This window comes from Lepidochelys olivacea, assembly GCF_965140295.1.
Source record: "Lepidochelys olivacea isolate rLepOli2 genome assembly, chromosome: 14".
Taxonomy (NCBI): Eukaryota; Metazoa; Chordata; order Testudines; family Cheloniidae; genus Lepidochelys; species Lepidochelys olivacea.
In genome coordinates, this window is record NC_140424.1 from 28,696,898 (window position 1) to 28,721,849 (window position 24,952).

Below are 24,952 nucleotides of genomic sequence, written 5' to 3' on the forward strand. Positions count from 1 at the left end.
TCCCCATGATTCCTAAAGCTTGTGTTCGGAGCCCAGGCTCCCTGTTCAATGAATGGGGAGAGGTAAACACCTAAATGGGATCCACAGTTGCCAGCAGGCAGTGGGGAGGTGCCTAACCTGACCACTGGGAGATGATGACTAGACGCAGGTGTGCCACGCTCCGTCCCCTCACAGAGATAGTTGCCTATGTCGAACTGTTGGGTGGCGCCTATCCCTGCTGGTGATGCATAACTGGGAACCCTCTCCTTGGGTCAAGCACCTCTGGTGTTTTGTGTGAGAAGGAGAAGGCCCTCCTGTTTAACTTTTAGCCCAGTGGTTAGGGTACTTACCTGGCCATGGGGAAACTCCCAGTTCAAATCCCCCCTCTGCCTGAGGAGGAGAAGGGATCTGAAGGGGGATCTGCCACCTTTTGGGTGAGTGTCCTAATCACTGGGCTGTGGGATATTCCGACGTGGGGCTCCCTCAACCTCTCCTGTTCAGGCTGTTCCACTTTGGATTAAATCATTAAAGAATCATTGGGTCAAAGAGGGAGAGAGAGCACATGAGAATTACCCTGTAGCCTGGTGGTCAAAGCACTCACCTGGGAGACCCCGTGTCCAGACCCCCTGCTCCAATAACTCTTTAATTATTTTTCCAGACTGGAACAGCTTCAACTGGAGTGACTGTGGGAGCCTCACATCAGAATACCCCTAACACTGACGACATGGACAGTGGCACAGCATCCTTTCTCTGTGCAAGTCCTTGTCAATGTTGCTCTCTCTCTCTCTACTCCATTCATCGGTGTGGTGCCAAAAGTCACTGACACATCAGGTCCCAGAATCCTAATTTTTGAAAGAAGCCAGACGGGGAGAGTAATTCCAATGCACCAATTGCAGGGCTTTATTTGACTGGGAAAGGAGAGAAATGGAAAGAGTGTCAGGGTCTGACACCAGTTTGGGGTTATCCTTAAGCCCTATCCATATCCCTAACCCATATTCAACAGGGACTTAAACATGAGTTTACCTTTAAACCTTCAATGGGGCCACTCATATGGTTAAAGTTAAGAACCTGTTGAAGTGGCTGCGGAATCAGGACCATTGTAGAGAATATTCAAAGGAAATGAGTTTTAAATTCATAATCATGAGTGTTTGGACCAGATCCTCAGCTGGTGTAAATTCTCAGAGATCTATTGACTTCAATAGAGCTATGCCAATTTAAATCAGCTGAGCATTGGCCTGAGGCCCGGCTTGACTAAGCCTTGTCTGGGATGATTTAGTTGGTGTTGGCCCTGCTTTGAGCAGGGGATTGGACTAGATGGCCTCCTGAGGTCTCTTCCAACCTGTCTGTGATACTTCCAAGCAAACCAGAGTATGTTAGAAATGTATCTGGTCAAAACAGCTCAAAGTTCAAACACTAAGTGCGTTAGGATGAGCTGTTTGTAAATGAGCGATGGAGTAAGATATAGTCATACAAAATCTTTGTGAAATAATGTGTAATAAGGAGTATTTATAAGAAAATCATGATCTGGACATAGACAATCATTAACAGGAAAAGAAGCACAATAATTTGCACAATAATTTCCATAGATTATTCATTATCTAGTGTGACAGGGTCGAGCCAGATGGCTACAGGAGAGTAGTAGAAGGCAGATATATTAGCCCCAGGTTAAGTAGGTCCCTTTCCCCTGGGTACGGTAACAGGGAAGGTTCCAGAACAATCAGGAACCTTCTGGAGACAATTAAGACAGATAGGCTGATTGGCTGCAGGTGTTCTAATCAAGAAGCTGCTAGAATCAATTAAGGCAGGTTAATCAGGGCACCTGGGTTTAAAAAGGAGCTCGCTTCAGTTTGTGGTGCACGTGTAAGGAGCTGGGAGCAAGAGGCGCTAGGAGTGAGAATGTGGACTGTGGGAGGACTGAGGAATACAAGCATTATCAGACACCAGGAGGAAGGTCCTATGGTGAGGATAAAGAAGGTGTTGGGAGGAAGCTATGGGGAAGTAGCCCAGGGAGTTGTAGCTGTCGCACAGCTGTTCCAGGAGGCACTCTAGACAGCTGCATTCCACAGGGCCCTGGAGTCGAGGGCGAGCCCGGCTTCCCCCCAAACCTCCCAACTCCTGATCAGACACAGGAGGAGTTGCCCTGGACTGTGGGTTCATGAAAACGGCCAAACTGAGGGCTGCCGTGAAGTTCAAAGGCAAACAAATCCGCCAATAAGCGCAAGACCCACCAAGGTAGAGGAGAAACTTTGTCACACTAGCTAGCTAGCTCATGTAATTTACAATCAAATAGAAATCTATCATTATCATTAAATGAGGTTGTGGGTTAGGACAAGGAATGGTCCTGTCTGTCTGTCTCTCTAGCTAATCACATACTCTGCTTTTGTCTGTCATATATGAAGTGTACACAACCATGCACAAAGATGATATTCTAATACTACTAACAGGCCAACTTCTGAGATCCTTTCTCAGCTTGGGTGTGAGTACATCTACACGGGAAGGCATATGGAACACCAGATCAGTGCACGTGATGGCACTTGCCCACTTACACCAGGGCTATAACAAAATGACCCCAGACAAGAAGACAAGAAGACCCCAGACTCCAGTGTTCATGTCACTTACTTTAAAACAGTCTTTCCAGCATAGCAAGAATGACACTGTTTTTACATCCCCACAACAGAACGGATGTGGACAAATTGGAGAGAGTCCAGTGGAGAGCAACGAAAATGATTAGTGGGCTGGGGCACATGACTTATGAGGAGAGACTGAGGGAACTGGGGTTATTTAGTCTGCAGAAGAGAAGAGAGAGGGGGGATTTGATAGCAGCCTTCAACGACCTGAAGGGGGGTTCCAAAGAGGATGGAGCTAGGCTGTTCTCAGTGGTGGCAGATGACAGAACAAGGAGCAGTGGTCTCAAGTTACAGTGGGGGAGGTCTAGGTGGGATATTAGGAAACACTATTTCACTAGGAGGGTTACCTAGGGAGGTGGTGGAATCTCCATCCTCAGAGGTTTTTAAGGCCTGGCTTGACAAAGCCTTGACTGGGGTGATATAGTCGGCGTTGGTCCTGCTTTGAGCAGGGGATTGGACTAGATGACCTCCTGAGGTCTCTTCCAACCCTAATGTTCTATGATGCTATACTCATTTAGGTTAAAATAATAAAAAGATGCCTTACATATTGTCAAGGTTCCTTCCCCACTCTGAACTCTAGGGTACAGATGCGGGGACCTGCATGAAAGACCCCCTAAGCTTATTCTTACCAGCTTAGGTTAAAAACTTCCTCATGGTACAAACTTTGCCTTGTCCTTGAACCCTATGCTGCCACCACTAAGCGTGTTACACAAAGAACAGGGAAAGAGCCCACTTGGAGATGTCTTCCCCCAAAATATCCCCCCAAGACCTACACCCCCTTTCCTGGGAAAGGCTTGATCAAAATCCTCACCAATTTGTACAGGTGAACACAGACCCAAACCCTTGGATCTTAAGAACAAAGAAAAAGCAATCAGGTTCTTAAAAGAAGAATTTTAATGAAAGAAAAGGTAAAAGAATGACCTCTCTAAAAATCAGGATGGTAAATACCTTACAGGGTAATCAGATTCAAAACATAGAGCATCCCTCTAGGCAAAACCTTAAGTTACAAAAAGACACAAAACCAGGAATATACATTCCATTCAGCACAGCTATTTTTTACCAGCCATTAAACAAAAGAAATCTAATGCATTTCTAGCTAGATTACTTACTAACTTTTTACAGGAGTTCTGAGCTGCATTCCTGATCTCTTCCTGGCAAAAGCATCACCCAGACAGACATACCCTTTGTTCCCCCCACCCTCCAGCTTTGAAAGTATCTTGTCTCCTCATTGGTCATTTTGGTCAGGTGCCAGCGAGGTTATCTTAGCTTCTTAACCCTTTACAGGTGAAAGGGTTTTGTCTCTGGCCAGGAGGGATTCTATAGCACTGTGCAGAGAAAGGTGGTTACCCTTCCCTTTATATTTATGACACATATCTTTAATAATACAATAATATCCCAACAATCTACACATAATCATGTCAGTAGGAACTAAGCCATGCATAATCCTCTTTTGCACACTTTTGTCATTGTGGGGAGCAAACCTTCAGTTCGCTCAGAAAACCCATCAAAGAGATGACATATGGATACTCCCAAGAAGGGACAAACATTGAAAATCCCGTCTCACCAAACACTCACCATCTTCTCAGGCCTTTCCACCTCCAAAACCTCCTAAAACAAACAAACAAACCAAACCACCAATCAACCAGTTAAGCAAAAATAAGCTAAAAATCTGACAAACAAACAAAAAACACAAAGAACAAATGCATCGATACCTCCATCTGAGTTTTTATCCCAAAATATAAGAAGAGCCAAAGATCTCACCAGGGACTCTGCTATGGCTACTGATTTTATAGGCAAGGGTCTCAGGTAGTATGGTGATCGGTAACAGTATATGATATATTCCAATCTTATTTACATTGGTGTAAACCTATAGAAACGCCTTTTTTTCCTGAGTCATGTTTGTCTCTATCTTTACTAGTGCAAATACCCAATTCCGCATAAACAGAGCGCACAGTATTTTCTCATGGAGGCAATAATGTCGTCAGATTTTATTTATAAAGAAATACAGAATGAAATTGCTACCGAAGGAGACATATGGACATTTTGTTCTTAGTGAATAACCTCCAACCAATCTGTTTACTCAGTGCACCTTTGATCTCTTTGTTTCTCATGCTGTAGATGATCGGATTCATCATTGGTGGCAACACAGAATAGAGAACAGCCACTATGAGATTCAGACCTGAGGTTGAGCTGGAGGTGGGTTTCAGGTAGGCAAAGGCAGCAGTACTAAAGAACAAGGATACCACGGTGAGGTGAGGGAGGCAGGTGGAGAAGGCTTTATGCTCACCCTGCTTAGAGGGGATTCTCAGGACTGCTTTGAAGATCTGAACATATGACACAATGATGAAAAGAAAGCAGCTTAAGCCTAAGAATGAACTAAAGATGAGAAACCCAACTTCAATGAGGTACAAGTCAGAGCAGGCGAGATTGAGGAGCTGGGGGATTTCACAGAAGAACTGATCCACCACGTTGCCTCCACAGAAGGAGATTTCAAAGGTGATCCCAGTGTGCAGTGCAGAGTAGAGAATTCCAGTGATCCAGGCACTGGCTGCCATTTGGACACAAGCTCTCCTGTTCATTATAGTCTCATAGTGCAGTGGTTTGCAGATGGCGACGTATCGATCGTATGCCATGATGGTGAGTAAGACAAAGTCGGTTTCAGCAAAGAAGATGAAGAAAAAGACTTGGGTGACACATCCAGAATAAGAAATCGATCTGGTGTTCGTGAGGGAACTGGCCATGGATTTGGGAATGGTGACAGAGATGGAGCTGAGGTCTAGGATGGACAGATTCATCAGGAAGAAGTACATGGGGGTGTGAAGGTGGTGGTCAAGGGCTATGGCTGTGATGATGAGAAGGTTCCCCAGCAGGGATATCAGGTAAAGCAGTAGAAACACCACAAAGTGTAAAATCTGCAGCTCCTGAATGTCAGAGAATCCCAGGAGAAGGAACTCGGTCACGGCAGTTTGGTTGGACATTTTCTTCCGCAGTACACTGTGCGATGTCTTGTGGAGGGAATGAGAAAGACAATGGTCAGGATTAGAGCGACAGAGGGAATGGCTCTGATTCCCCTTTCCCTAATATCTCATTCTATGAATGTCAAAGGTGCACAGAACTCATCACTTACAATGAGTAGGTGTTGTTAGTGTTCCTCGCCTCTGACAATCAAGGAGTCACGTTACCACACTAGTGTAAATTAGGTCAGCTCCTTTAAAGTCAATGGAGCTTCGTCACTTTATCTCATCTGAGGATTTGGCCCAAGGTGTGGCTTGATAAAATGCAATATGAAGGATGGAACAAAGCACACTCCAAACCCAACAATTCTCACAACTTGGGTATGAAACTGATCAACTAAAATTCTAACACAGCCTGATTCTCACTTTCCAGGGCAATATGATGTTGACTCACCCAGCATCATAAATAGCAGCTCATCTGTCATTTTTCCACCCCAAACTCTGTGCATAGAGGCTGGTTGGAAATTTTCAGCTGTGTTCTTTTTAATGGAGATTGGTTTTTAAGATAATTAACAACACATCTCAGAATCTGTCTGCTTTTCTCAAACATTTTGGGATTGTTTTGTTAAAAAAAAAATGAAAACTTAAAAAAACAAACTATATTGGTTTTGGAATAAAAAAAATCAGTTTTCAGCAGAAACTTTTCATTTGCCAAAAACTGGGGGGGGGGGGCGGAGCGGGGAATGGATTTAGGGTGTTTAGTGAAAAGTAAAAATTTTCCTGATGGGAGGAAAAATTCCAGTCAGCAGTAGGTATTTGATTAAACTGATGGGAAAGGTCTTAACCAGTTCATATTGTAATTCATATTTATCATCTTAATTCTTCCCTGTATGTTGATCCCCCAACACATTTAATTGAAATAGCAAACTTCCTGTGCTAACCTTTGTGTCTTTTTCCCAACGGAAGACACATTCAGTCATCCAGCACTAGGATTTTTTGGTCACTATCTATCTATATAGCAGAATCTAGAAGCTAAGGGCACAGGTATCTGAGAATCCTTTCAGCCTCATTCAGCGATTGAACTAGACTCAATTGCTCTCTGCAGACGAGCTGTGAGTAGCTGGCATTGAGCTGCACTGACATTAAAGGACTGATGCTGTGGGAAGGTGATTTATCCACGTCTATTTCCTGAGGGTTAGCAAGACTCACGCCCTGGAGCCCTGCAGAGCTCAGAAGCAGAGATTCAGAGGCAAGGGCACAGAAACAAAGGTGATAACGCCAAAAGGGCCATTCAGACCCTGTAGTCTGACCCCAGCATAACACAGGGAGTACAATCGCCACCGGGGTTCCCTGATTCCAGCCAAGCTTCTGTGTTATCTGTGGGCCACGATTAAAAGATAAAAAGAAAAGGAGTACTTGTGGCACCTTAGAGACTAACCAATTTATTTGAGCATAAGCTTTCGTGAGCTACAGCTCACTTCATCGGATCTGTAGCTCACGAAAGCTCATGCTCAAATAAATTGGTTAGTCTCTAAGGTGCCACAAGTACTCCTTTTCTTTTTGCAAATACAGACTAACACGGCTGTTACTATGAAACCTGTGATTAAAAGATAGCACCTAACCTGCTCAGATGCTATTGTAAATCCCCAAAGGTGCCTTTCTCCTTCTTTAGGTGCTTAAACCCTTTGTAATCCTGGGCCTGTGTCTATCTTGTTAACTTCCAAGGAAATCCTGGAAATATGGGTTCTAGTCCCATTTACCTCCTGTATGTCCTTTGGCAACATTGAGATAGACTGGCTTTAACTGGTGGTTCAACTCTGAGTCTAAAGGTGCTGGTGTGCATAACATATCAACTGTGGCTATCAGCTCTGCTGCTTATTCAATTTTGACCTTCCAGTAATTATCCCTTTGACACAGAAACAAACCCAGTTTCAAGAGAAAAAATGGTTTTGAAATTATGGTATTATTGAACAGTATTAGTGTTCCCTTCCCTTGTTTAAAGCTCCATTCCAAATTAGAGATGTTTGGAAATTTAGATTTTTTTTGTAGTAGTAGGAAAATGAGGTTTTTTGTAGGAAAACGAGTTTTTGAACTAAACAAAAATGTTCAGGGAAAGTATCTCCGATACTCAGATATTTGGTTTCATTTTTTTTGAAATCTGCAAATCCCAATATTCTTTGGTTTGCAATGTGCAATTTCCAGTTTACAGTAGTTTTTACCTGAAAAGAAATTAGTTGTTGCTTGCTAAACCCTGCAAACATTTCTGATTTCTGTTGCAAAGTCATTGTCCCCCTTCTTTTTCTCTGACTGGATCTAGATGTCTGACTAGACTGAGAGTTAATTCCTTAAAGAGTTCAAATTCTAACTTATATTTCAGTTCTTACATTCTGCTGAAAAGAAATCTGACAGGCTCTAGGTGTTTGATAATAAAAGTCTTTAAAAGTTCCAATTACAATTCATATCTCTATTATTAAATTTGTCTGTATATTAATACCTTCACATGTAGAATTGAAAGCAAAAATGTAGTCTGTTGGTCTTTGTGGATTTTTTCCCAACGTGCGATGCTTTTGATCCTCCAGCACCAGGATTCTTTGGTCACCTCTCTCTCATGCCCCCATCACTGTATTATCCAGCAGCAGTTTCCATGTCCCTTCGCTGGATTTCCTGAGTCTCTCTGCAGTTCCTAGTAGACAGGGATCCACTCCACAGAGGGGCGCTCCCTGCTCCCCTCCTTGGACAGGCTTGGCTGGGAGACGAAGGACTAAATGGGATCAGAGACTGAAAACTCCTCCCAGCTCTAGAGCTGATCCTGTCTTGTGCAGGGTTCAGATATTGCCACAGCCCAGGATGTCCCTACTCTGGGGCTAAACAGTTGAATCCTGTCTCCAAGGCTTTACGCCCAGCTCTGATCTCACCTCTGGAGCAAACCACCCTGACAACCTGCCCAACTCTAACCCCACAGAGGGAGAACAGTACCTGCCCTTTATCTCACTTGATGGCAGCATCCCTGGAAGGACCCTTGGCTAAAAACAAGGCAGGGCAGAGGCCCAAAGCATGTCCCAAGGTGTTTGTAGAATGAATCATAGAATGAATGAATCATAGAATCTCAGGGTTGGAAGGGATAAAACAGCGATTTCTAACAGAGACACATGATCCACAATAGCGAAGAGCCTTGTCGCACCAGAATCTCAGCTGGCCTGGAATAGCCTGTTCCTTCATTAACATCACGTAATCACTTCTGGGGGAGCAGAGACTTTTTTTTCCTCCTGCATTGTATGAGCAGGTCTTGGGATGCCTCTGCTAGAGGAACCCACAGCTCAGGCTGCCTTGTCTGACTGAAGTCAGTCACCAAGAGGTACCCAGAGGTGAAGACTAAAAACTAAGGGCCAGGTCATGGGCTTGTGTAAATTGTTACACTTCCATTGAGTTCATGGTAGTTTGGCCTATTTACGCCAACTGGGAATCTGGGCCTTGGATTTCCGTCGAGCGATGTCAATTTACATCAGCTGGGGATCTAGCCCATTACACAGTTATAAATCCATATTTTTTGCCTGCCAATGTGATCCGAAGCTGATTAAAAAGTTCTGAACCCGTCTGCACTTTCTTAGCTCTTTGCCCCATGGGTTTAATTACAAGTGTAACTTTTATTGGTGACGGAGAATGGTTCAGTCCCTCTAGGGATAGAACTTTGGAGGAATTCAGTGTTGCACAGTTTTCAAGTATCTCATCTTCAACTTCTGTTGGGATGAATGGCCCAAATCTTTCTTTCTTTCTTTCTTTCTTTCTTTCTTTCTTTCTTTCTTTCTTTCTTTCTTTCTTTCTTTCTGAGCCATTACATTAATTTTTCTCTTACTACAGATAGCACTAAACTAAAAAGCTCAATGGGCTGCAGATGCAACGCTGCAAGACTTTTAAAAAATATTGAATTCACATTGGTTGCCCAGCAGGTGTAAATTGGCTGTAGCTCCTTTGGAGCCAATGGGCCCTGCTGCCTATTCTGCAGAGTGTTAATCGCCCACTTCATGTTAATTGCCCACTTCATTTTAAGTGGTCTCCTATAATATGTGTGATCCCCTTATGCATAACAATCTGTCCCACCTTATACTGATCATGGACACTATGGTTCTCTTCTCCAGACCAGAGGAAGAGCTCTGTGAAGCACAAAAGCTTGTCCCATCCACCAACAGAAGTTGGTCCAATAAAAAATGATACCTCACCTTCTTTGTCTCTCTCAAAATCTTGAAAAGTCTTGCAGGATGGGAAACCCATTTCCCACCCAGCTGCATTCTTCAGGTATTCTTCCCTGCTCTGTGCCTGGTTACCCTGTAGATCGAGATAACAATACAACTTAGCTGTAGATCTCAAAGTGATTTATCAATCCGGGTCAGGATCATCATCCTCATTTTTCAGAGTGTACAGACTGGGGAAGTGACTGGCTAGAGGTCACACAGCAGCTCTGAGGAATATAACCTGGGTGTCATGAGTCCCAGTCCCTTTGGGTATGTCTACACGGGGATAAAAGCCCTGTGGCATGGCTTCGGCAGGCCTGGGTCATCTGACTCGGGGTTGCAGAGCTTGGACTGTGGGGCTAAAAATTGCTGTGTAGGGTCCTAGAGCTCGGGCTCCAGCCTGGGTCCGAATGTCTACACAGCAATATTTCAGCCCCAGAGCCCAAGCCCCATGAGCTCAAGTCGGTGGATCCAGGCCAGCCATGGGTTTATTAATCCCTGTGAAGGCATACCTGAGTAATGTCGCTCCCTCTGGTCACGTAGCAATTGTGACACTGACAGGCCAGCTCAGGTCAGAGCAATAGGCCGATTCACTTGTGTGTTGTTAGGGCTTCCCCTACCCTCCCTTGGTTCTTGTCATGCAGACAGAAAGCAGTTAGCCAGTGTCCAAACTGCCGGCAATGCATAACCCCAGCTCTTTACACCAACAGAGCTTCCTCTCCCTCCTCCTTTGTAGTGGGCTTAATTATACCTGTAGTGTACGCCCCGGTACCCTGAACCCTGGTACCACCCTTGCAATTGATGGTCATATTCCGTTTTGGAGGGTCTTGAGTCTGGGGGCTTCGGTACCACCTCTTTTGTACCCCATGGGAGGGGTAGGGAGTGAAATTATGCACCGGTCGGGGTTACCTTTTTCATTGTTTTTTTGTGTTCCTTATAGCTTCCCCCATCTCCCTGCCCCCAACTTGACCTTGTCTTGGGAGAGGAGTCAGGCAGCCGTCAATTATACACTGTATATCAAACTCATGCCATATCCAGCAACACTGGAACCCTATTTCTTATCTTTTCTCTTTGTATTGAAAAACCCCCATCTGTAGGCAGAAGCAACACATGGTGGTGTCCCCCCACCCCTTGTTCACATATGTTGATAAGGGTATAAGACACAAACAATCCTATTTTAAAAACCTCAAAATTCAAGTGGGCAAACAAAACCCAAAATTCTATCTCAGGCAAATAAACAGGACTACATACTATATTACCATCACTAACGTATGACTATCAAAGAAATATTAAGTGTACTAATTCACTCAAGTGTTTAGTTCAAAGGAAATGGGAATGATATTGCCTTCACTTATCTGTAACCTGTTGAATGCTATCCCTTTACATTATGTATATCCCTCTACTTAATTAACCCTAGATCAAAAGTGTGAATTTACTTGATGTGTGAACTTCATGAAAACTAAGGAAGGATTGTTGTCTGCTGTTACATTGTAATTTACATCGCATGTATCCCGGTAATTACGTTTGCTCATCAAATGCGATTGGAGCCTTGGAAATGTAAATGAAGAACATGCTACCTTCAAAGCATGGGTCATTGTGTTGCTCAAATGGAAATCCACAGACCCAGTCTGCGTTTAGTCATCAGAGGAAAAACCCATGCTGTGATGGAAACACTTGCCAGATTGCTTTCCGGGGAATACAGCTGTGAGAATGGATCCAGGGAATGGTTCTGTCTCTCTGAGCTGTTTGGACATTTTCAGGGAACATTCCAGATGCAAGCAATGTGCCAGCAATGCCCCTCTGCCATGTACATTGGTCAAACTGGACAGTCTCTACGTAAAAGAATAAATGGACACAAATCAGATGTCAAGAATTATAACATTCATAAGCCAGTCGGAGAACACTTCAATCTCTCTGGTCATGCGATTACAGACATGAAAGTCGCTATATTACAACAAAAAAACTTCAAAAACAGACTCCAACGAGAGACTGCCAAATTGGAATTAATTTGCAAACTGGATACAATTAACTTAGGCTTGAATAGAGACTTAGAATGGATGGGTCATTACACAAAGTAAAACTATTTCCCCATGTTTGTTTATTTCTTACCCCCCACCCCCCCACACTGTTCCTTAGTTGTTCCTGTTAACTGCTTGAAATGGCCCACCTAGATTATCACTACAAAAAGTTTCCCCCCTTCTTGTTAACTGCTGGAAATGGCTCACCTTGATTATCACTACAAAAAGTTTCCCCCTCCTTCCCCCCACCCCGCTCTCCTGCTGGAAATAGCTCATCTTAATTGATCAGTCTCCTTACAGGTTTGGTTTTTTGGTTTGTTTTTTTTTTCTCATGTTCTCTGTGTGTATATATATGTCCTCACTGTGTTTTCCACTAAATGCATCCAATGAAGTGAGCTGTAGCTCATGAAAGTTTATGCTCAAATAAATTGGTTAGTCTCTAAGGTGCCACCAGTACTCCTCTTCTTTTTGCGAATATAGACTAGCACGGCTGCTACTCTGAAACCTGAAAAGATGCAAGACGGAGATCCCCAAAGTTATCTTGCGTAACCCTGAGAGACTTATGGAAAACTAGCAGATACCACATCTCTGCTGTCACTTTGGACTGACAAACTTGGACTGTCCAAACCTGTTAATGTATTTTACCTGCTTTAAACTCTCAATAACTTTCATTTCTTTTCTTAGCTAATAAAACTTTAGTTAGTTTACTGGAGAAATTTGCTGCCAGCATTGCCTTTGATGTGAGATCAAGAGTATCCATTGACCTGGGATAAGTGACTGACCCATTGGGGTTGGGAGTAACCCAATATAATGTGATTCTTTGTTTTAATAACCTTTTATCACAAAGTCCAGTTTATCTGGTTGGTAAAAGGGGCTGGAGATCCTAGGGGACTGTCTGTGACTCCATAGTAATACTAATATAGTGATCCAGGAGTTCACATTTATTACTGGCTTGGTGAAATCTAATTACCAAATATACCACCAGTTTGGGGTGTCTGCCCTGTGTTCTGACCGTCTGACCTGTGATTGGCACTCATGGTTGTGAGCCGTTCCAGACAGCGTGACAGCAATGACTGAGGAAGAATGGTCCAGGTGGTCTGGACGCTAACATGGAACTTGAGAGACCCAGCTCAGCTACCTGCTTTGCCATGGGTTTCCTATGTGATCTTGGGCACGTCATTCTGTCCGGACAACAGTTCCCATCTATAACATGGATATAATAGTACTGCCCTGTCTTGTAGGGTTGTGGGGAGGATAAATATATTAAAGAGTTAGTGGTTAAAACAGAGGTGGTTGGAAACTTGTTTCCTCATGAATATTTTGTGGGTTTTTTTGTTAAAGAAAATCCCCAACATTTCTCAAGACTGAACTTTTTTGTCTGAAAACTGTCAAAAAACATTAAATTAAACTAAATTAAATTAAATTAAATGAAAAATACAATTTTCAGGCAAAACTATTTGTTTTTCCAGTTTTCATTTCTTTAAATGAAAAACAGAAAATGTTCAAGGAAAGTGAAGACTTTCTGTGAAAATTTTGTTTGGTGAAACCTGCAATTTATACATTGGAAAACATCATGATGGAATGCAGTCATGGCAGCCATATAGACACTTTAGATAGACAGAGCAGTGAATAATGGGACTTTTTTTCCTGATCATTGTCAAAGTCAGATTCAAGACTCAGAAGGTTTGTCAGACCACTCTGTTTATTAGCAAAGCGCTTTGCCAATGCACCCAGATATGTGTGCCTCTTGCAAAAGCTCAAGCTAACTTGTTTAAACAGATAAGCCAAAGCCAATTTAACATAAGAGACAAAAGGAAGCAGAAACTGACAAATATACATACCTATCTTATTTGCATACTAACATTTACCAATCTCCTACCTCAGTAGGAGCTCTAAGTTAATTAGTTTGAGGGCCCATTGTCTCACACTCTTTAATGTTTCTCTTCCTGACAACTATATTTCAACAAACCCTTCAAGCAGCATTTTTTTAATGAATTATAATTTCAATATAATTCATTCTACTTTCACATCATCTATAGAGTTGAATTATAACAGTTCCGTCCATTCGAAACTATCATGAGGCTGATGTCATTCTCAGATTAAATTCACCCATGGGTACCATTTAATTTGATGCCTGAATGGGACCTGAGTTCTTCTGAGCTGGCCTCTGGGCATAAGAAATAAGTTACATTTCATGTTCAGCACTGGATGAGTTGATTTTTCACCTGCTGTGAAGCACCAAGTATTGGCTATTGCCCAGAGCCACCAAGTATGTCAATGGCAAAACCAAAAACCAAGTCCCATGAAAGTTGGGTTCATAATACCTTGGAGGACCTGGGCATGGAACAAGTTCTGAACTCTATCTACTGCACTTGTTGAATCATATTAAAGAAGTTCTGTATTAAAATCACAAATGAGTTTGATTCTCCATAGTTTAAATTCCAGGGTATTAGTAATGAAGAGGTCTCTTGGTTTTTGGTACTGTTTCTCTCCCTCTATATGTGAAACTTGCAAGCTGCTAATTGTGTTAGTACATTCTATGACAGAGTCTGTTCTCAAAGCAATTCTTTGTAACAACTACTCACACAGAGAGAGACTTAAAACAATACTCTGTAACAACAGAAACAGCACCCAGAGACACCCCGCCCTTTTGTTGTATTCATCTTGCTTTGTTAACAGTTGTGATTAAAATGGATGTATGTGGATGGATGCTTGGTGTGGATAATAAATGAATGATTAGCAAGGTGCCAGCCTAAGAATCCAGTGTCCATCGGCTGAAGAAGGCGTCAAGTGGAAATAACCAGAGGGCCCCTGGAGGGCAGACTGGAATCCACCCAACAGCCTCAAGGATGGGAGAACCAAAGAACAAGATAACATCTAGCAGCACAGAGCCCTCAGGAATGTGCCATCTGCATTATGAAGCAATTCCCATAGACTGGCAAAGGAAGAAATTCCTATAAAAATAGACTCTAGAAAGTGAGAACTTTGGGGGTCTGATTCTGCAAACCAACTTCCAGGAGCATCAGATGAGTATCTGACAAGGCCCTGCTCCCTCCTCATGTCCAGGCCACCTGGCCAGTGGCTTGGCATGAGCAACTCTAAGGCTGATTTCAGAGTAACAGCCGTGTTAGTCCGTATTCGCAAAAAGAAAAGGAGTACTTGTGGCACCTTAGAGACTAACCAATTTATTTGAGCATGAGCTTTCGTGAGCTACAGCTCACTTCATCGGATGCATACCATGGAAACTGCAGCAGATATTATATACACACAGAGATCATGAAACAATACCTCCTCCCACCCCACTGTCCTGCTGGTAATAGCTTATCTAAAGTGATCATCAAGTTGGGCCATTTCCAGCACAAATCCAGGTTTTCTCACCCTCCACCTCCCTACACACAAACTCACTCTCCTGCTGGTAATAGCCCATCCAAAGTGACAACTCTCTTCACAATGTGCATGATAATCAAGGTGGGCCATTTCCAGCACAAATCCAGGTTTTCTCACCCCCCCACACCCCCATACACACACAAACTCACTCTCCTGCTGGTAAGTGACCAGGTCACTTTGGATGAGCTATTACCAGCAGGAGAGTGAGTTTGTGTGTGTATGGGGGTGGGGGGGTGAGAAAACCTGGATTTGTGCTGGAAATGGCCCACCTTGATTATCATGCACATTGTAGGGAGAGTGGTCACTTTGGATGAGCTTTTACCAGCAGGAGAGTGAGTTTGTGTGTGTGGTTTTTGGAGGGGGGTGAGGGGGTGAGAAAACCTGGATTTGTGCAGGAAATGGCCCACCTTGATTATCATGCACATTGTGAAGAGAGTTGTCACTTTGGATGGGCTATTACCAGCAGGAGAGTGAGTTTGTGTGTAGGGGGGTGGAGGGTGAGAAAACCTGGATTTGTGCTGGAAATGGCCCAACTTGATGATCACTTTAGATAAGCTATTACCAGCAGGACAGTGGGGTGGGAGGAGGTATTGTTTCATATTCTCTGTGTGTATATAATATCTGCTGCAGTTTCCATGGTATGCATCCGATGAAGTGAGCTGTAGCTCACGAAAGCTCTTGCTCAAATAAATTGGTTAGTCTCTAAGGTGCCACAAGTACTCCTTTTCTTTCTAAGGCTGATAACTATGATAACAACCTTGCAGAACCTGTGTGTGTGTGTGTATGAATGAATGTGTGAATAAATATGAGACTGAATGGAATGTTATAGCTATAACTAACTGCTTACTATGATTCTTTCTGTATTCACAATAAATGTGGTATTTTGCCTTTTCCCCTTTAGTAAGATCCTGCTGGTTTTTATTTTATTGGTGTAACATACCAACTTCTTTAGACTCCCTTGAAAATAAAAGCCCAAATATGGAATTTTTGCACCATTCTGGAGTCCTTTCAGGATGCAGAATAAAAGTGACATTTGAAAATGTGGCTCAAAATAATTCTTGCAAATTTTGTTTTAAAATTAACAAGATAGCAAATACAAAGGTTGAAGGACTCCTGAAATGAGCTGCACTTGGCATGGGAGGAAATGATGCATTGGAGACATCACCTTTGAACGGACTCAAATCTCACTATCTGAGGAGCTGCAGGAAGACAGCAGCTTTTGATGTTTATCCCAGGCTCAGCGGTAAGTCCTTATTAATGTTCACTTCCAAACACACACATGCAGCAAAATCATATTTTCCCATAAATATGCAATCATATACCCGTACAAACACAAGCACAATAATCCACAGTCATAACACTCATGTATTCACACAATATTTTTCACTAATAAACACACAATATTGTGTGTTCACAACACAACAATAATGCAAACTTGCACGCCAGAAGAAGCACTGACAACACACACAAAAGTTATGCAATATTTTTTGTAATAAACACATGTTATTGTACATTCTCATGGACGCACACGAACAGAAAACTCACATGGACATTGATTTCAACTCAGGTATACACTCACAATAATGTACATTGACAACACCACACATGTGAGCAGTGTACTTGACTAGCAAACACACACTAAAAGCAATGTCTCAGTACATTGCACTTATCATGTAATCTCACAAAAAGAAACACATTGCAAAGTATGTTGTCATGAAGGCAATAATGTCATCAGATTATTCTATTTATAAAGAAACACAGAATGAACTCATGATCAGTGGAGAAATATAGACATTATATTCTTGCTGAATAACCTCCAACCTATCAGTTTACTCAATGCACCTTTCATTTCCTTGTTTCTCATGCTGTAGATGATCGGATTCATCATTGGGGGCAACACAGAATAGAGAACAGCCACCAAGAGATTCAGATCTGAGGTCGAGTTGGAGGTTGGTTTCAGGAAGGCAAAGGTGCCCGTGAAAAGGAATAAGGAGACCACAGTGAGGTGAGGGAGGCAGGTGGAGAGGGCTTTATGCTGGCCCTGCTTCAAAGGGATTTTCAGCACTGTTTAGTAGGTCTGAACATACGACACAATTATAAAAGCAAAGCAGATTAAACCTAAAAGCACGTGAAAAGAAATAACAACAATTTCTCTGAGATACGAGTCAGAGCAGGCAAGGTGGAGGAGCTGGGGGATTTCACAGAAGAACTGGTCCACCACGTTGCCTCCACAGAAGGATATTGCAAACGAGTTCCTGGTGTGCACTGCAGAGTAGAGAATAACACTGATCCAGGCACTGGCTGCCATTTGGACGAAAGCTCTGCTGTTCATTACTGTCTCCAAGGGCAATGGTTGGCAGATGGCGATGTATCAATCATACAGCATGATGGTCAGTAAGGGAAAATTTGCTGAAGCAAAGAATAAGAAAAGAATGATTAGGGTATCTCATCCAGAATAAGAAATCGATTTTGTGTTCATGAGGGAATTGGCCATAGATTTGGGAATGGTGACAGAGAATCATAGAATCATAGAATATCAGGGTTGGAAGGGACCCCAGAAGGTCATCTAGTCCAACCCCCTGCTTGAAGCAGGACCAATTCCCAGTTAAATCATCCCAGCCAGGGCTTTGTCAAGCCTGACCTTAAAAACCTCTAAGGAAGGAGATTCCACCACCTCCCTAGGTAACGCATTCCAGTGTTTCACCACCCTCTTAGTGAAAAAGTTTTTCCTAAAATCCAATCTAAACCTCCCCCACTGCAACTTGAGACCATTACTCCTCGTTCTGTCATCTGCTACCATTGAGAACAGTCTAGAGCCATCCTCTTTGGAACCCTCTTTCAGGTAGTTGAAAGCAGCTATCAAATCCCCCCTCATTCTTCTCTTCTGCAGGCTAAACAATCCCAGCTCCCTCAGCCTCTCCTCATAAGTCAAGAGATGGAACCAAAGTCTAGAATGGACAGATTCATCAGGAAGAAGTACATGGGGTTGTGAAGGTGGCGGTCAAGGGCTCTGGCTGTGATGATGAGAAGATTCCCCAGCAGGGATATCAGGTAAAGCAGTAGAAACACCAGCTTTGTAAAATCTGCAGCTCCCGAACATCAGAGAATCCCTGGAGAAAGAATTCGATCATGGAGGTTTGGTTGGACATTTTCTTCCTCAGTACACTGTGTGATGTCTGTGGAGGGAATGAGAAGGTCAATGATCAGGACTAGAGTGACAGAGGGAATGGCCCTGTTTCTCCTTTCCCTAATATCTCATTCTAGGAATGTCAAAGGTACATAGAACTCATCACTTACAATGACTAGGTGTTCTTAGTGCTCCTCACCTCTGACAATCAATCAGTAATATTATCACACTTGTGTAACCTCCTTCATCACTTTACCCAATCTGAGGATTTGGCACAAGGTGTGGCTTGATAAAATGCAGTATGAAGGATGGAACAAAGCACACTCCAAATCCAACAGTTCCTGCAAAGAAGGTCCCTCCATTGTGACCATCACCAAGCTTACCACTTGGGCATGAATCTAATAGAATAAAATGCCAAGACAGCCCCATGTCTTCTGTGTCTTCTGTGTAAGTTCTGTACACCCATTCACACCATTTATACTCAGCCAGCAGCAGTGTGGAGCTAGGCCAGGAACTCTGGGTTCCACTCCCAGTCAGCTCCCGTGTGTCCTTGAACGGGGTCAGGATAGACAGGCTTTGGCTGCTTGGTTCAACTCTAAGCCAGGGTTTAAAGGGGCTCTTCTGTAAAAAACATTCTGTGCGCTGCCAACTTTACTGCTTATTCAATTGTTACCTCCACGCAACTATCCCCTTGAAAGAGAAATCACAGAGATGAGATCGAATCAATGAGTTTGAAATCAGTCTCTTATCAGGCAATATTAATGTTCCCCAATTTATTTAACATTTACTGCTGGTTGGAAATTTTCAGCTGGGTTCTTTTTAATGGAGATTGTTTTTTCATCTAAACAATACCACCACCACCAACATCAGATGTATTCTTTGGGTAGCAAATTGTTACCCCACCTAGCAGTAACAATAGGAATTTTGAATCCTTGATTTTATCCTGGTTTCTCTTGAACTCCTTGGAAGGTGACTTTAGATGATGCTTCATGCAGCAGACATTCTTTTGCCCTGTGTCATCCTGGCATCTCTGTTGCCGGGCTCGGGAAGAGGGTTAGAGAGAATCTACTCTGCAGCCTGCCGAAGACTGCATTCTAATTCAAAAGTTTGTTACTTTTTGTCCTGATTTCCTTCTGCTCCTGGAAGGTGATAGTCGGAATTTTTTTTTGAAGCATGAATTCTGGATGACTTTTTCAAATGTTTGGGTAGAGAGAGCTTTTGTAGGTCACTCTCCCCTTGTCCCCGGTATCTCATAAAACCATTGCACTCATTGATGTGCTGTTCACACACCATTGCCCTCAATAGCCCCTCCGCGTAGTTTGATGCGATCCTATCACATGCCTGGAAAATTACTTGGTTTTCTGATAGTTCTAAAATATTAAGGGATTCCCCAAAGTCAGAGCCAGGATTGGTAAAGGTCCCCAAAACACAACTGCAGCCTACCCTATGTCAGCCAGATCCAGCATCTTAATTATCTGTAATTGATTTAAAGTAAAACAAGAGGTTGATGCTCAGTCAACCTGTGAAACTCTTTGCCAGGGGATGTTGTGAATGCCAAGACTATAACACGGTTCAAAAAATAACTCTAGAAACTGATGAAGGAAAGGTCCATCAATGGCTATTAACCAGTATGGGCAGGAATGGTGTCCTTAGCCTCTGTTTGCCAGAAGCTAGAAATGGTCAAAGGGAGATGGATCACTTGAGGAATACCTGTTCCGTTCATTCCCTCTAGAGAACCTGGCATTGGCCACTGTTGGCAGACAGGTTGCTTGTGCCTCTGTGAATCTTCCAGGGACAGAAGTGAGATGGAGAGTACACAAGAATTTATGAAAGAGTGATCTAGAAGCATTCCACAGTGTGGACAGACAGAAAGCAAAGTGGGGGATTCTTCCCCCCACCCCAGGCAGTACAATGAATATAGCCTCTGTTTCCTTCCACTGGAAGATACTTGCACACTTGCTGGGCCAAGACTGCTGTGTGGGACTGCGGGTGCTACAAGTGGCCAGCAGTGGGCCAGAAGGACGAGGACCGTGCAGGAGGTTTGCCAATAGAGGCAAAGAGAAGCCAAAAGCACCTGGCTTCCAAAAGAGCCAAGGAGAAGAAGGACACAATCCATCAAGAGAGACTGCTCTAGAGGTTCCTGGATGAAGAGAGGTGGAGCAGACAGTGGGATGGATTGCTCAGGGAGAGAATGCTGGGTATGTGGGCCAGCAGGGTGATTCATCCAGCTCCGTGACAGAGCCTGCACCAATGCATGTGCCAGCTGCAATGTCTGCGGGTGCACAGGTACATGTAGACAGGAGAGGGGAATGGTGTCCCTGGTCCTGGTTCACAATGGTTGGAGGGTGGAGTTTCTAGCAGGGCCAGTGAACAACATTATAAGTAGGGTTTGTTTTCCAAACTATTCACAGTTGTGTGTCTGACAGAAAGATTCTTTAACCCCTGTCCAAGGGATGTACCCCTGTATCTGAGACCAGGGAGGTGGCAGAGCGCAGAATGGTTTATGACATACACAACATCTTTGCTGGTCAGCCCTGAACTCTGAATTCCATGATTCATCTTCTTCTGACACTTAATAGCTTTTCTATTTTGGCTGTAGTGATTCTTCAGACGCTCGGCCAAACGTCAATCCCGCTCCCACGTGGCACCTCAATTTCCCACTCTCTAAAGTGGGGATAATCCTGACCCACATTCAGAAAGTGGTTGATCTTCTCTCTTTCTTTCCAGGATACAATTAACTTAGGCTTGAATAAAGACTGGGAATGGATGCGTCCTTACACAAAGTAAAACTATTTCCCCATGTTTATTTCCCCTCCTACTGTCCTTGTAAAGTGCTGGAAATGGCGCACCTTGATTATCACTACAATAGGTTCCCCCCACCGCCACCCCCCGCCCCAGCTCTCCTGCTGGTAATAGCTCACCTTACCTGATCACTCTTGTTACAGTCTGTATGGTAAGAAGAAAAGGAGTACTTGTGGCACCTTAGAGACTAAGCCCTGGTCTACACTAGGACTTTAGGTCAAATTTAGCAGCGTTAAATCGATTTAAACCTGCACCCGTCCACACAGTGAAGCCCTTTATTTCGACTTAAAGGGCTCTTTAAATCGATTTCCTTACTCCACCCCTGACAAGTGGATTAGCGCTTAAATCAACGTTCCCAGCTCGAATTTGGGGTACTGTGGACACAATTCGATGGTATTGGCCTCCGGGAGCTATCCCAGAGTGCTCCATTCTGACCGCTCTGGACAGCACTCTCAACTCAGATGCACTGGCCAGGTAGACAGGAAAAGAACCGCAAACTTTTGAATCTCATTTCCTGTTTGGCCAGCGTGGCAAGCTGCAGGTGACCATGCAGAGCTCATCAGCACAGGTGACCATGATGGAGTCCCAGAATCGCAAAAGAGCTCCAGCATGGACCGAACGGGAGGTACGGGATCTGATCGCTGTTTGGGGAGAGGAATCCATGCTATCAGAACTCCGTTCCAGTTTTCGAAATGCCAAAACCTTTGTGAAAATCTCCCAGGGCATGAAGGACAGAGGCCATAACAGGGACCCGAAGCAGTGCCGCGTGAAACTGAAGGAGCTGAGGCAAGCCTACCAGAAAACCAGAGAGGCGAACAACCGCTCTGGGTCAGAGCCCCAAACATGCCGCTTCTATGATGAGCTGCATGCCATTTTAGGGGGTTCAGCCACCACTACCCCAGCCGTGTTGTTTGACTCCTTCAATGGAGATGGAGGCAATACGGAAGCAGGTTTTGGGGACGAAGAAGATGATGAGGAGGAGGTTGTAGATAGCTCACAGCAAGCAAGCGGAGAAACCGGTTTTCCCGACAGCCAGGAACTGTTTCTCACCCTAGACCTGGAGCCAGTACCCCCCGAACCCACCCAAGGCTGCCTCCTGGACCCAGCAGGCGGAGAAGGGACCTCTGGTGAGTGTACCTTTTAAAATGCTATACATGGTTTAAAAGCAAGCATGTGAAAGGATTACTTTGCCCTGGCATTTGCGGTTCTCCTAGATGTAGTCCTAAAGCCTTTGCAAAAGGTTTCTGGGGAGGGCAGCCTTATTTCGTCCTTCATGGTAGGACACTTTATCACTCCAGGCCAGTAACACATACTCGGGAATCACTGTAGAACAAAGCATTGCAGTGTATGTTTGCTGGCATTCAACCAAAATCCGTTCTTTCTCTCTCTGTGTTATCCTCAGGAGAGTGAGATATAATTCATGGTCACCTGGTTGAAATAGGGTGCTTTTCTTCAGGGACACTCAGTATAGCCCATTCCTGCTGGGCTGTTTGCCTGTGGCTGAACAGAAATGTTCCCCGCTGTTAGCCACGGGGAGGGGGGAGGGTTGAGGGGGTAGTCACGCGGTGGGAGGAGGCAAAATGCGACCTTGTAACGAAAGCACATGTGCTATGTATGTAATGTTAACAGCAAGGTTTACCCTGAAAGAGTGTAGCGACTGTTTTATAAAATGTGTCTTTTTAAATACAGCTGTCCCTTTTTTTTTCTCCACCAGCTGGATGTGTTTCAATGATCACAGGATCTTCTCCTTCCCAGAGGCTAGTGAAGCTTAGAAAGAAAAAAAACGCACTCGCGATGAAATGTTCTCCGAGCTCATGCTGTCCTCCCACACTGACAGAGCACAGACGAATGCGTGGAGGCAAATAATGTCAGAGTGCAGGAAAGCACAAAATGACCGGGAGGAGAGGTGGAGGGCTGAAGAGAGTAAGTGGCGGGCTGAAGAGAGTAAGTGGCGGGCTGAAGACAGGGCTGAAGCTCAAATGTGGCGGCAGCGTGATGAGAGGAGGCAGGATTCAATGCTGAGGCTGCTGCAGGACCAAACCAGAATGCTCCAGTGTATGGTTGAGCTGCAGCAAAGGCAGCTGGAGCACAGACTGCCACTGCTGCCCCTCTGTAACCAACCGCCCTCCTCCCCAAGTTCCATAGCCTCCACACCCAGACGCCCAAAAACGCGGTGGGGGGGCCTCCGGCCAACCAGCGACTCCACAACAGAGGATTGCCCAAAAAAAAGAAGGCTGTCATTCAATAAATTTTAAAGTTGTAAACTTTTAAAGTGCTGTGCTTAAAGTGCTGTGTGGCATTTTCCTTCCCTCCTCCACCACCCCTCCTGGGATACCTTGGTAGTCATCCCCCTATTTGTGTGATGAATGAATAACGAATGCATGACTGTGAAGCAGCAATGACTTTATTGCCTCTGCAAGCGGTGATTAAAGGGAGGAGGGGACGGTGGTTAGCTTACAGGGAAGTAGAGTGAACCAAGGGGCGGGGGGTTTCATCAAGGAGAAACAAACAGAACTTTCACACTGTAGCCTGGCCAGTCATGAAACTGGTTTTCAAAGCTTCTCTGATGCGTACCGCGCCCTCCTGAGCTCTTCTAACCGCCCTGGTGTCTGGCTGCGCGTAACCAGCAGCCAGACGATTTGCCTCAATCTCCCACCCCGCCATAAACGTCTCCCCCTTACTCTCACAGATATTGTGGAGCACACAGCAAGCAGTAATAACAGTGGGAATATTGGTTTCGCTGAGGTCTAAGCGAGTCAGTAAACTGCGCCAGCGCGCCTTTAAACGTCCAAATGCACATTCTACCACCATTCTGCACTTGCTCAGCCTGTAGTTGAACAGCTCCTGACTACTGTCCAGGCTTCCTGTGTACGGCTTCATGAGCCATGGCATTAAGGGGTAGGCTGGGTCCCCAAGGATACATATAGGCATTTCAACATCCACAACAGTTATTTTCTGGTCTGGGAAGAAAGTCCCTTCCTGCAGCTTTTGAAACAGACCAGAGTTCCTGAAGATGCGAGCGTCATGCACCTTTCCCGGCCATCCCACATTGATGTTGGTGAAACGTCCCTTGTGATCCACCAGAGCTTGCAGCACTATCGAAAAGTACCCCTTGCGGTTTATGTACTCAGCGGCTTGGTGCTCTGGTGCCAAGATAGGGATATGGGTTCCGTCTATAGCCCCACCACAGTTAGGGAATCCCATTGCAGCAAAGCCATCCACTATGACCTGCACATTTCCCAGGGTCACTACCCTTGATATCAGCAGATCTTTGATTGCGTGAGCTACTTGCATCACAGCAGCCCCCACAGTAGACTTGCCCACTCCAAATTGATTCCCAACTGACCGGTAGCTGTCTGGCGTTGCAAGCTTCCACAGGGCTATCGCCACTCGCTTCTCAACTGTGAGGGCTGCTCTCATCCTGGTATTCATGCGCTTCAGGGCAGGGGAAAGCAAGTCACAAAGTTCCATGAAAGTGCCCTTACGCATGCGAAAGTTTTGCAGCCACTGGGAATCGTCCCAGACCTGCAACACTATGCGGTCCCACCAGTCTGTGCTTGTTTCCCGAGCCCAGAATCGGCGTTCCACAGCATGAACCTGCCCCATTAGCACCATGATGCATGCATTGGCAGGGCCCATGCTTTCAGATAAATCTGTGTCCATGTCCTGATCACTCACGGGACCGCGCTGACGTCGCCTCCTTGCCCGGTATCGCGTTGCCATGTTCTGGTGCTGCATATACTGCTGGATAATGCGTGTGGTGGTTGATGTGCTCCTAATTGCCAAAATGAGCTCAGCAGCCTCCATGCTTGCCTTGGTATGGCGTCCG

General features: G+C 44.5%; 1 protein-coding gene and 1 pseudogene across 2 annotated transcripts; both read right to left on the reverse strand.

Moving 5' to 3' along the window:
- Positions 1 to 4,624: 4,624 nt before the first annotated feature.
- Positions 4,625 to 5,584, reverse strand: LOC311531252 (olfactory receptor 14A16-like; the record flags this gene model as incomplete). Its single annotated transcript, XM_084648515.1, has 1 exon — positions 4,625 to 5,584. The coding sequence occupies one exon, from the start codon at positions 5,582 to 5,584 to the stop codon at positions 4,625 to 4,627; it is 960 nt and encodes a 319-aa protein (XP_084504641.1).
- An 11,384-nt stretch (positions 5,585 to 16,968) lies between these two features.
- On the reverse strand, positions 16,969 to 18,343 carry LOC311531254 (olfactory receptor 14A16-like; annotated as a pseudogene). The gene is made up of 2 exons: positions 18,132 to 18,343; positions 16,969 to 17,712 (listed from the first exon to the last, which is right to left on the reverse strand). The product of its transcript is annotated as an olfactory receptor 14A16-like (transcript).
- Positions 18,344 to 24,952: the final 6,609 nt, after the last annotated feature.